Raw genomic sequence first — 12,104 nt, 5'->3', positions numbered from 1 at the left:
CCAGCAGCACATCCATCTTTGCAGCTGCCAAGGATGGACTCTGCCAGACATGGAGGAAGCTTCTGGCAGCTTCTCACAGAAGCCACCCCTGCAACTACCAAAACCTGGCCACCCCAACCCAGTACAGTGACTTTTCCCTATTCTTTGTTTTCTAGGCGGCAGACAGTAACAAGCACTCCTTGCTGGATTGAGCTTCACCTGAACGGGCCTCTACAGTGGCTGGACAAAGTATTGACTCAGATGGGTTCCCCTTCAGTTCGCTGCTCCAGCATGTCCTAAAACTCTCCTCTCTCACCAGTGGGCTAAAACTCAAGTCCAGTCAACAGACTTAATATAACAGCTCGTCTGTCGTAGTATTTGTGTGTGGTCCCCATGAACTGTTTACTATCTAAAAAGGTTTTTTAAAAAGAAAAAAAAAAAAAAGAAAATGAAAAAAAAAAAAGAAAAGGAAAAAAAAAAGAAAAAACAGCACTTGAGGTCTCATCAGTTAAAGCACCTTGTGGATTCTGTTTCCTATACTCTGATACTAGATGAAAATTTAGTGTATAGAAAAGCCTTCTTCAGAAAGAAGGGACAGTTCTAAAGACTCTTTAATGGTGTTTTTTATTGGGTATATAATTGAGTGTCCTAATGGTTATCAATAACATGAATAGCTAAGTATATATACAGATAATGTATCACGATCTCAAATATCACGGTATTGTGCTGTTCTACATTTTAGTTCCCATAAATAGTCATTTTGGTTTTTTGATTGGGGCAAGTATCCCATAAAATTCCAAGACTTTGCTCCCTTATTCTTTTATATTTTTTTTTTATATAAGCAGGTTTTCAAGTTGTCCTAATCATAAAAAAACTTTCCTTATAGAAAAGCTTAATTTTTTGCTGCGTTCTTAAAGAAAAAGAAAGTCCCTCCATTGGAAGGGAAAGAAACGTCTTGAGATTCATCTGTGAAGGCTTAAGACACTTTATATACTTAATGGGGCCTAAAGTGAATTCATATTAAAAATTCTGAGTATCCATCACACTAGCAGTTACTTTTTGATACCCATCTGAGTTGATGCATCTGTTGCCAGCAGTATTGCTGGCAGTGCTGTAATTTGGGACTTTTTTTGTACCTTGAATCATTGAAATGAGTGGTTTTTCTCATGGAATGGGAATTTACCATGGCTTTGGATATTTGATTAAGTGCACAAGGTTATTGGCTTAAACCTTACATCTGTATTTTTTTCATTGAATAAGTCTTACCCCTTCCTATCTGTATTTTTTTCATTTTTTTCATATGTCACTAAAAATAATGGGGTTTAGTTTTTGGAGCCATATACCTTGAGAAATCATTTCCTGGGGTAAGCTAGACTCTTTTTGTTTAGGTTTTAAATAGATGCAGCTTCTTAACATATTTCAGTAACAGAAGTTAAATTTCTTATCTGAGTCGCTTCTATAGTTTACTTACACACCAGATCATATGCATTCATTATGTCATAATGGGCCTTGTTATTAAAAGTAGTTGCTTCTGCAAAACCTCTAGGATAGTGGTTGCTGAGGTATGACCAGCGAAGGAGGACTTCCAGGTTCTTCATGACAGTGCATGTTATTGTGAACCCTTGGACACTACAGCTGCACCATATTAAAAATATTCTGAAATATATTCTACAAATAAGTCTGGGTTGGGGCTGGGTTGGGAAACTGTATAGAAGGGTTATTCTGACTTGAAAAATACACATCTTACTAACAATCTTGTGATCTAGCTGTCTGTCATTCTTTTGTTATTGTGGCAGTAGCAGGATTGCCTTTGTCTGTTTTTTTCCATTGTTTCATCAATTACACTAGTTCTGTACTTCGTAAGTACAGCTAGTGATAACTTAGCTTTGAGAACAAAAATGTGGCCAGTGTTACAGCTTTTAATCACTTGACTGAATTGATGATAGTGATGGATATTTTTATGCCATAATGACTAGGGCATAGAAGCAATACCAAAAATCAAGCCTTGAAAAAGTGGGCCAGACACCTTTCAAAAATTGGCAAAGCAGTTACCAGTTTGTGCTAGTTTTACCAGTAGACTAATGTATTGGTAGAACTTGTGAACCTAAGAGATAAGCTTCATGCGTGTTGCATTTGCCTAATATGTGAATACACTAATAAAAATTTTAATTCTCACAATGGCTGTTTGGTTTTTTGTTGTTTTTTTGGGTTTTTTTAAAATTAATTAATTGCTGTCTATTTTTTGGTTGAAGGTTAGAAGTTACCCTAACCCACCCAGATAAATGACACAAGTGTCCTTCATGTGGTGGGTGGAAAGGTAGAGTTTAGATATTAATACCACTTTCCATGCAGCTGTTGTGGAGGTTCTGGGTCTGTGTGTGTTTGGTGGTGCAGACTCCTACTCCTGATGGAGTTTATTGAAGCAGTTGCTTTTCCCTACCGCAATCAAATTGCATCGTACTATCTCCGGTGTTTACTTTCACCTTTGAGACAGATAAGAGCAACTTGTCTGGGTCAGACTCACGTTTTTGAGCAGGTTGCAACTTGAATCAGTTGGGTGGCCTAATTCTGTGGTCTCCTTGCTGTGGATTTCTGAATGTGCCCAACACTGTAGCAGTGTTAGTTGCTTTGCCTTGAACATTGTAGTAATCTTGACTCTGCCTCCTCGTGGTGGGTGCTTCCAAGGAGAGTGCCAGGACCCTGCAGACATTGCCTGTGGTGCTGCCTGTGTGCAGGACCATTCTGGTCTGTGTTGAAGTCACTGTTTTTGACTTCTGCTTGTGCCACTGAAATGTTCTGCCATTGCTGCCAGCCACAGATTAGAGGTACAAGGGAACTTAGCTGTATTTGTAATGTTTGCTTGTCTGTGTTCCATTTAAATGCCTTTGGCAGTTCTTTACTAACTTTAACCTACCCCTGTTTCTTAATCCACTGCCTTTCTGACTTAGCCAGTGCTGTTATGCTCTTCTTCAAAATCATGCAGATGACCCCAGCATCTTAATGCAGAATGCCCATTGTATCTAAGGAATGTGACTTCCTCCCTCTCCGGTTCTGCCAAAGTACTGATGTCCAAAATACAAATAAAAAGTTAATTTTTTTTTTCAGTGAGGCTATTTTCTAGAATATAACACATAGCAAGCAGGGAGTACTCGAGTGGAGATGCTTTCACTAAAGTATGGGTAGCCAGCTCCTTACCTGTATCAGAGCTGGAAAAACTCTGTACAGACTCTGGGTTGCATTGACTTTAATTCCATGAGCCTGGGTCCTGATCTCTTGTCACTAGCCCTGCCTGAGCTTGATTTTCATAGTATTGCCAAAGCCAAGTGACCAAACACCAGGTAGTTGATGTAAACATCTAAGCCTAAAAATAACTTTTGAGTTGCCTTTTGTCAGCTTGGAGGCGCAGAGTTGACTTTTCTGAACTCTTCCTCCAAAGAAAAACCTGATTTCGTTTATAAGTTGTCTCAGGGCTGAAGCTGTGATAGCAATGTCAAATGCCTGGACTTTTGCAGCTTTAAACTGTGAGAATTGATAGCAGAGTCATCCCCCTTCCTGTTGTGCATGGTTCCTGTTTAGGTGGCAAGCTCCCTGCAACAGGAATTCTCTTGTACTTCATGATTTTGTGTGGGGTCCTTTGACTTCCAGGCGGTGCTGCACAAATGCAGAACACCTTGACAGCTGTAGTGTTCTCTTGTTTTTATTCAGAATATTGTGTTTAACCAGAACTTAACCTCCTTGAGACCAATTGCAGGCAAGGAGAGTAAATAATTTAACTTCAGACTCCCTGTGAAATCGACAGGGAGAGGTAAAATCTGAATTTGGCTGTCTGGTAGCATAGGCTGTTGGCTGAGGGGCCTGTTTTAAGTGCATAAAGTAAATATAAATATCTCCCTTAAAAGGTTCTCTGAAGCTATCAAAGTAGTCAGCTAAGATGTTTAGGAATAATAGGTTTAAACTAATTAACACACAGCTAGAAATCACAACTACTATACTTCACCAAGCTCTTTATTTTCATGTGTCCAACTTCTCATGTTGAAGTGGGAGGGTGTGAAGTTTGGGGGTTTGATAATCATCTGCAGCTCTGAATAGCTGGCACAATGAACTGTGTTTTGTTTTAGCCTTCGAACTTGTCACACTTCGTTGTGGTTACAGCTTTTTTTTTTTTTTTTTTTAGCATTGCAAACTGAAAGCTTACTGCAGCTGGGTTTTGAGTTAAAATACTGTGAAATACAGGATTTCACTATACTCCACCCACACAGTGTTCTACTTGAGTATGAAGCACTTTTCTTTTTACCAAAACAAGTTTGACTTGCCTAATTTTAGGGAGGCTGAAGCTTCAGTGCTAGCTCTGAAGCATCATTGAAGTACTGTCTTCGTTAAAAAAATTATAAAAATAGCAAATAACATGCCAGCTGCATTAGTAACTGCTTCTGGAAGGACCTTCTCAGGGATTTAATTTGCAGCTGGTCTGAAACTTTATCACTATTAAGAAAATATTAAATGTGTTTTCCCTGACCACTTAAGCTTGGCTAGTGAATAACTGTCATAAACCATATTAAAGAAGGCCATTTAAAAAACCCTTCAGTCATGTTGGCCCTCTTTTCCATCTCTCTTAGGTAAAAAGTTATCTGAGTAAGGTTGACATTTCTTCTCCTGGGAAAGCACAGTGTGTGGAGCAAGGTTCTAGTCCTGGATTGTCACAGCTACAGGTGCTAGAACCAAGGCTTCAAAGCTGAGAGCAGTCTTTGATGTTGCATTAGCTGTTGTTTCATTAACTGTAATCAGGATTAAATCTAGATAGCTGGCAGAAGAAAAGTGAATGACAACAGATATGTAATGATGTCAGACCTTGGTCCTCTTGATCCTTCTCCGCCGTGTAGAAGATTGAGTCAGAATGGATTTGATAAAGCCCAGTTGCTTATCCTGTTCCTTTTGGAATAGGACCCAAACTGTCTATGGGCATAGACATTCTGGCCCTACTGTTTTCCCAGCAGGGGAAGGTGAAACAAAGCAAGCTTCTGACGCTCTTGATTTTTCTGTTAGCAGCAGAATTTTTGCTCTATTTGCTTGCCTAAAACTATAATAAGGTATCATAAAGAATTTATGTCTCATGAATTAATTGAGCTTATGAGTAATGTGTACCTGAGGCTGCAAATTCAGTTTGATTTTAAAACTTAACTCTGCTTTAAAGTCTTGTTTGCTTGCCTTTTCATTTTGAAGTAAAATTCCAAGAACAGCTGTTGTGCACTTAGTGTAGAGGCTTATTAAATGTAGGTTGCCAGCAGTTGCAGTTTATCTTTGGGTAATCAGTTATATATCATAATATCAGTTCATATTTAATCTTGAAGAGGAGTTGTTTAGAAGATGGTCACCTTTGATTAAGGAGTAACTACACAGGGAGGCTGGTGCCTCAAATGTGCATGCAATTTCTGAGGAAACTGGAGTAGAGGCCGGTCAAGGTGTAGAGCCAAGTCCTGGACCAGGGAATTGCGAGCACCCCAGATATCTGCCACACACTTAGAACTCTTCAGAGATACCAAACAGTTGGACAGATACACTGGAATTGTCTAGACCCATTAATGACTTTGAAATGACACCAATGCATAATGACTTTAGAAACACTTCAAAGTCCTGTCTCCTCTTCCATTTGTGTTGCATGTCCTTGAAGAGTGCATCTTCAGAATTCACAAAGTGAAGCTGAGAAAAATGTGTGTGTGAGCTGGTGAGATTCATGTGGGGGTTACTCAGTGCAGATTCCCCGGTTCTTTCACACCTGTGTGTTGGTGTATTTTTTTTCCCCCATGCGATCACTGGTGGAGTCTGTGGTTAAGAACAAAAAGCCTCAGGCAGCAGAGGTGAGCTTCTTGGGAGAGGGGCAGGACGTGATTGTAGTGAAGCTCTGGGAAGAATCACCCTGATCTTGCTGCGAAGAGATCTGTGAGCTGCAGGAAGAATTACCCTGCTGGGTAACACCATGTGAAGAACAGTGTACTGTCACAGGGCCTGTTGATTCAGGTACAGGCCCAAGTGAAACTTCTTACAGGCCTGAGCCAGGTTGTTCACAGATAGAATTAGTTGTGCTGTGTGCCTGTGCTGTGCTTCCTCATGTGCTTGGTTCCAAAGCTGGCAAAGGTGGGGGGCCTGGGCTGGTCTCCCCTGCAGGCATAAATGGGTACTGATCAACAAGATCCACTTGAGGGCTGAATGAATAATCACTACCCAGGCTGCTGCCTAACAGTGGAAAAAGGACTTTTGCCATGTGTTTTTGTAAGTGGTCTGATGAATAGCAATGGGCATTAAGTTTGGTAGAGGAGGTCCTGGAAGAAAAAAATAATTGTAGTGAGGAACAAATTAAAATGTCTTTTGGATGAAGAGTTGTCAGGCATCTGAGGAGCTCAGCAGCATGTCAGGACTCTCAGGCACTGGGGCAGGCTGTGGGTTGGGAAGCATTGTGGTCACTCTGGAGAGTGTCCACATCCAGACTGGACATTCCTAACAGGATCCAGTTTTGCACAGGAGATGCATCTCCATCATGGAGGTGTATGTTCATAACCCAGCATCTCTGTTGGTACTTAGGCCTGGGAAATGATAACATTAATTTAGAAACAATAATTTCCTTGTAGACAAGTACACTTATCTTTTCTTCTACAGCTTCAGAAGTCTAAGAGTCCAATGGGAAGAAAAACCACAGCAATTAGCAACGCTGCTGTTAGTATTGATGGGAGGGAAAATGTCTTCGTAATGTATTCAGACTTTGAGGTTTGTGCAGCGTACAAAATTAAAATGGACAAAGAGCCAAGGCTGAGAAATACTAAGGTTTAGTAAAACAGGAAAAGTGGTGGAGCTGAAAAAAAGAATGAGAGGGTGGCTGATGCTCAGCCTCAGCAGTGATACGTGGCCACAAAGGCACTCTGGGCAGCTCCCTGAACGCTCGTGATAGGCATCTGCTCGTTAAAGATCATAAAACTCATTTTCCTTTTGTTACAGCACTGAAAGAGTTGTTGGAGCACAGGAGCAGGTTAAATGGAAATGGGGCTGAGGAGCACAAATCCAGTTTTGCTTCTCTTATTGTCAAAGATAAGGCTCAGCATCGTCTCTTCTGGAGCAACTTGAGTTCAAGACGGAAGAACTGACAGGACTTGTCCTGTCTCCTGGTGGTGACCTGACTACGAGGATAAGCAGTCTTATAAATCAATTATAATAAATACCCCACAACCTCTGTGGGAAGAGGTTTTCTGTAATGTCTGCATTAGTTTTTATTCTGAAAAAGACGTTTTTAGCTTTTTCTTTAATGCTTGGACAGTCCTTGGAAGTGTTCAAGTGCTCCTTGGCAAATAATACATCTCATCCTGTAGCGTGAAGGTGTTTTGTGGTGGGGTTTTGGGAGGGATAGCTTTGTATTTGAGGGATTTGGAAGAGAGACTGACTTACTGAAAGTAAGTCAAAAAACTTTTTTGTCTCCTGCTTTTGTTCTAAAAATGCTTAGTACAAAATTAGTGGAGTGTTGCATGACAGCAGGCACGCTTGTAAAATGTGGAGAAAACACTATGCTCCTCTGAGGCCCTGAGGAAGAATATTAAAGAGGAAATTTTTCCAGAATACTTAGTTGCCAATAGCAGGAAGTACTATTAGGGGGAAGAAAAAACCAGCTTCAAAGTTTTCTGCTTTAAAACAGGGCGGGGGAGGTAGGAATGGAATTAGCGTGCAAGTAACAGTTTAAAGATTTTAATTGTGTTTGAATTGCACTGGGTTGAAACTTGCCTGGCTGATGGACCAAAGCCTTGACAAACTGAAGCTTGAAGAGACTTAATTTCAAGCATAGGACACTTGGTCCTAAATGTGCATTGTATTTTTAGTTTGCTGTGTCAACAGACACCCTTGTTCTGTGTAATTTTACTTGGCTGACAAAGGCGGTGTGACAAAGGTTTTCTCTCTCCACTGAAGACTCTTGGAAACAGGTCAGCCATCGGTTGAATTATTGATTTTGTGTGATGTAAGAAACTAACTTGGTGCCTCTGGGAAGGCAGTTCTGATCTCAGTACCATCCCAAGGACGCAAACTCAAGATCAGTACTCTCATTTCCCATGTGCACATTCACACGTACCCTCTTGGACCTTATTTCTGATCATGTTGAAATCAAGGGGGTCCAACAGAGGTTTCCTGCAGTAATGCCACAATTAAACGATAATGACCATAATTTTTGTGTTCTCTCTGAGCTCTACCTGCTGTGATGAGTTTATACAACTGGACCCCTGGGAGTCAAAACCCTGGAGCTCATCCAAAAGGTGACTGTAACGTTTTGGGATCTGTTTGTACCCAGTGCTTCCCCCAGGCATGTTCCAAGGGCTGAGACACACGAGCAGACAGAATGATTTATCCTGACATTGGGACAATGAGCAGAATTTTGGGAAGTTGTATCCCTGGCATGGGAGAAGCAAAGATTCCCCTTGTCTGCCCCCAGCCTCCAGGTCTGCTGCTGTCAAAAGATCTGGGTGTGTTTAAAACTGATGTCTTGTTAATTAGCTCTGCAGTAGGTGGCACTGGTCACACCAATTGCTAGTGATGGGCCTGTTGTGTCCAGCTGTGTGTCTAACAAAAAATAAAGACAGATGTTTTTCTGACTGTGGCCTGAGGAGCTCCAGTGTCCTTGCAGAGGGTGCTGCTAGCCTAAAATTTCCCATGGCCCTGTCAAATGCCAGTTCTGTGGGTGGGCCAACTTTTGAAAAGCATTTATATTTCTTTGATATTAATCCAAATCATTGAAAGTCATCTAATTATGGAAAAAATCATCTAGTTAAGGAGGTGCATTAAAACAATGGAGGAGCAAGGGACTAATTTGTGGACTTCTTCCCTTGGCAGGGGGTGTTTTAGTGGCACATCCAGTTCAACCCAAAATTCATGTACAGGATGCTAATACTGGTGTGCCTTCATCCAAAGAGCTCTGTCTGTAAGACTTTTCCCCAGCTGTGATTGAGCCAATTCTGAAACTAATGATTTTCAAGATGTGCCTTTTGAGGTGTACAGCAGGTATTCCCCCTCATTTTATATTCTCTACTGTCCTGTGCTCTGGCTGGCTTGGGTGAAAAAGCCTTTCACTGAGTAGTATGGGATTTTTTTTGTATTTTGTCTTCTTGTTATCCATGTGGTCAAGAAAATGTCAACTCTGTGACAAGCCAGGTCCTTCAGAGCCTCTTCCCTCCAGAAAAGAACTGATTGAGTGTGCAGATTAAAAACCAATTAAATACTCATACTGAACATGATCGAGGTAATACCGTAATTTCAGAAGTTAAAAAAAGGGATCTCTTTTCTCAGCCTCACTCCCTTAAAAGGTGTTTGTATGGGTTGTTTCATCCAGAAGAGGCATCAGATTCTCTGCACGCGGGCGTCAAACCTCCACAGCCATGGGAGGGAAAGCGATCTGCTAAAAGTTTATGTGGAGGAGTGCCAGGGGAGGCAGACTGAGATGAGCAGTATCTGTGTACAGATGGAAAGCAGATAAGTGCAGTCAGTGGGTAGTGTTTTATGCCCTTGTTTTGCTGGAGTCCTCGGGTACTTCTTGCCTGTGTCAGCCCCATGTACTTTCAAATAAGGTTAAACTCCTGGGGAGTTTCTCTGTTGCCATCACCCGAGGATGCGTCTGCAGCACCAGCATTTAAACCCACGTCTTCCTGCCTTCCAGCCTCAGGCTGATTTCATGAAGCCACAGTATTTTTCTGATGGCACCACCATTGGCAGCCCGTAACTCTGAGTCATGGAAACCTTGAAGTGACTTGTGTGTGGCTACAGAGCTGTTTTGCTTTGTGCCCCCTTCCTTTGGCTTGTGGAGCTGGTTTGGTTTGAGCCCAGTGAGACCCATCAGGGTCTCTCTTGTCCTTGGTTAATGAGACAGTGGTGGAGGTGCTGTGACCAGAATGTAACTCAAGAGGGGGGGTTGGCCTTCTGACCAGCTGAAACGGGAAAGTATCTTCTTCAAAGAGTCAAAATAATGAGAAACAGGTGTTGATATTTGTGAAACTGGTTGTACAGCTGTTGACCGACTATTTTTGTTCTGGGTAATCTTGGAATTTGCAGATGTGACACCACTACAAGCCGCCCTTGCTTGTGGGGAGGGTAAAGCTGCTTTGAACAAGTCCTGAGAACCTTCACTGACCTTGGTTCCTTATGTAAGAGAAGCTCATTTGACCTTGGGCATTAACCCAACACGTGTTTCCAAAGAGATCCGATAAACAATCTGTGCACTTCTCACCTCACAGAGAAGGTGGGTGAGGATGGACAGTGACACAGCGTGCTGTGTCACTGCCAGCAGGGTTTTAAATATAACCTGGGGCTTATAACAGTGGAGAAGTCTGAGACAACAAAAGCAAATTCTCATCTGGACTTTAGTGTTGAGTTAAGAATAACCCACTTCTTTGAAAATTACTACTATTTAAAAAAAAATAATGAGGGTACCTTTGTTGATTAAAATGTTTTAAGAAATTTAAAATATCAAGAAAGCCTTTATTGAAGAGTGCTAGGTGATCGTTTTCAATTTACGCAAGAGAAACAACCAAATTTTGTTATATTTGGATTAAGAATAGGGGGGGAAAAAAGTGCCTAGCACTTTTGACAAAGTTGAAATATTACATGGCAAAGTGTTGATTATGTGAGTCTGTTGAATAAAAGCAAAGCAGATAATTTGGTCCCTTGGCCATCATTCCAGGCAGACAACCTCCCTGAGCTGATGTCACCCCATGTGTCTCCAGCTATTTCAAAATTAAATTTTTCTGACAAGCCTGCTGAATATTTCTCTCTTTGGATCTTCCTTTCCCTTTTAACATGGAAATGATCCCTCTTTCCACAGCGGGGGGGCGGCACTCAGTTCTGAAGTTCCTCCAGCTGTGGTTGTTTACATGACAGTAATTTCCCAAAATTGCTCTATTCAGGCTACTTCTAAACCCTGTCCTTACCTCCTAACAGGACTGTCTTGTCCTCCAAAAATTGTCCATGCTATGTTGTTCTTTAACTCTCCAACCTCATTATCTCACAACCTGGAGATGCAATCCTTTAATCTGTGTCATTGAAAGGTGACATATTCCCCTCTCAAGATGGTTTTTCAAAACTCTAGGTCTCACCAAGCTAGAATTTGGGGGAAAAAAGCCGCAAAAACACAACTTGAAGACATCCTACATTGATTGTACTGTATTGCTTGGTGGGATCTTAGGTAGGTTCCAAATCTGACTGGAATCATGTATTACTGTGAGAATGGAGTTTGTTAGAGCATCTTGTGACTCTCTAGCAAGGCAATCTTGACTTCCTATGGGCATGGTTTCCCCTCTGCTAAACTTGATCCTGCAGCTGACATCCCAGCCAGCCCCGTGGTCGGATGGTGTCTGTGGCTCGTGGGCACATGGCCTTTGTTCTTCGCTTGAGGTTTCATCTGTAAGCTTTGCTCCAGGTGTTCCCAGCTGGAGCTGTGCTCTCTTTACTTTCCTGCCAGACTTTCCCACAACAGCCTGGTCACCATTTGTGCCGTGGCAGGACCTGTTGGGTGGTTGGGAGCGAAAGCCTGCTTCTCCCCGGGTTGGTGTTAGCAAACGCCGTCTTTTCTGGTCAGAGAAGCTCATACAGGCAACTTCAGTAGCCTTGGCATGGTCCTGGTACACACAGAAATTTCACATTCATGCCCTAAAGCTCTGGGCTGTTTTAAAAGGCGTTCATGCAAAGCTTTCTGGTCTGTCAACCACAGTTTGCTATATCAAAAACTATTACCTTTTCCTCTGTCAGGCAGTCCTGATTTCCCTGTGAGTTTGGGGTAAGGACAACAGGATTTGCTTGTCTCAGCAGCTCCCCTCCTGCTTGTCCTTGAGTGCTCTAGGAGATGAACTGAGTGGAGTTCTGCTTTTTTTCCCCCAGGTAGGGGATCTATTTTGAAATTATCTCAAAGTCATGTGTGATGTGGGGTTAGCCCAATGTAAATAAACCCAGCCTGCTTATTTCTATTGTGATCAGGAAAGGTGGATGCCTCTGCTTTTGAGTAGGCTCATGCCCAGGGTCTTTCTGAGATGTTCTGGATTGCATGGTTGAACTTCCCCAGAATCTCTCAGGAAGCAAAGGGGCAGTCAGTGATAGGACCCAGGGAACAGCTG

General features: G+C 42.0%; 1 protein-coding gene across 5 annotated transcripts in view; it reads left to right on the top strand.

The window, feature by feature from the left end:
- Positions 1 to 2,157, top strand: part of SMAD2 (SMAD family member 2) — a 50,452-nt gene extending 48,295 nt beyond the window's left edge. For all 5 annotated transcript variants that reach the window (XM_048291801.1, XM_048291802.1, XM_048291800.1 and 2 more), the window contains one exon: positions 156 to 2,157. In XM_048291801.1, coding sequence (XP_048147758.1) covers positions 156 to 279 — 124 coding nt within the window. In that variant the 3' untranslated portion in view covers positions 280 to 2,157. The remainder of the gene's footprint in view (positions 1 to 155) is intronic.
- Positions 2,158 to 12,104: the final 9,947 nt, after the last annotated feature.

Source organism: Corvus hawaiiensis, chromosome Z, assembly GCF_020740725.1.
Source record: "Corvus hawaiiensis isolate bCorHaw1 chromosome Z, bCorHaw1.pri.cur, whole genome shotgun sequence".
NCBI lineage: Eukaryota > Metazoa > Chordata > Aves > Passeriformes > Corvidae > Corvus > Corvus hawaiiensis.
Note: the sequence above shows the minus strand (reverse complement) of the source record. Positions and strands in the feature narration are given on the sequence as shown.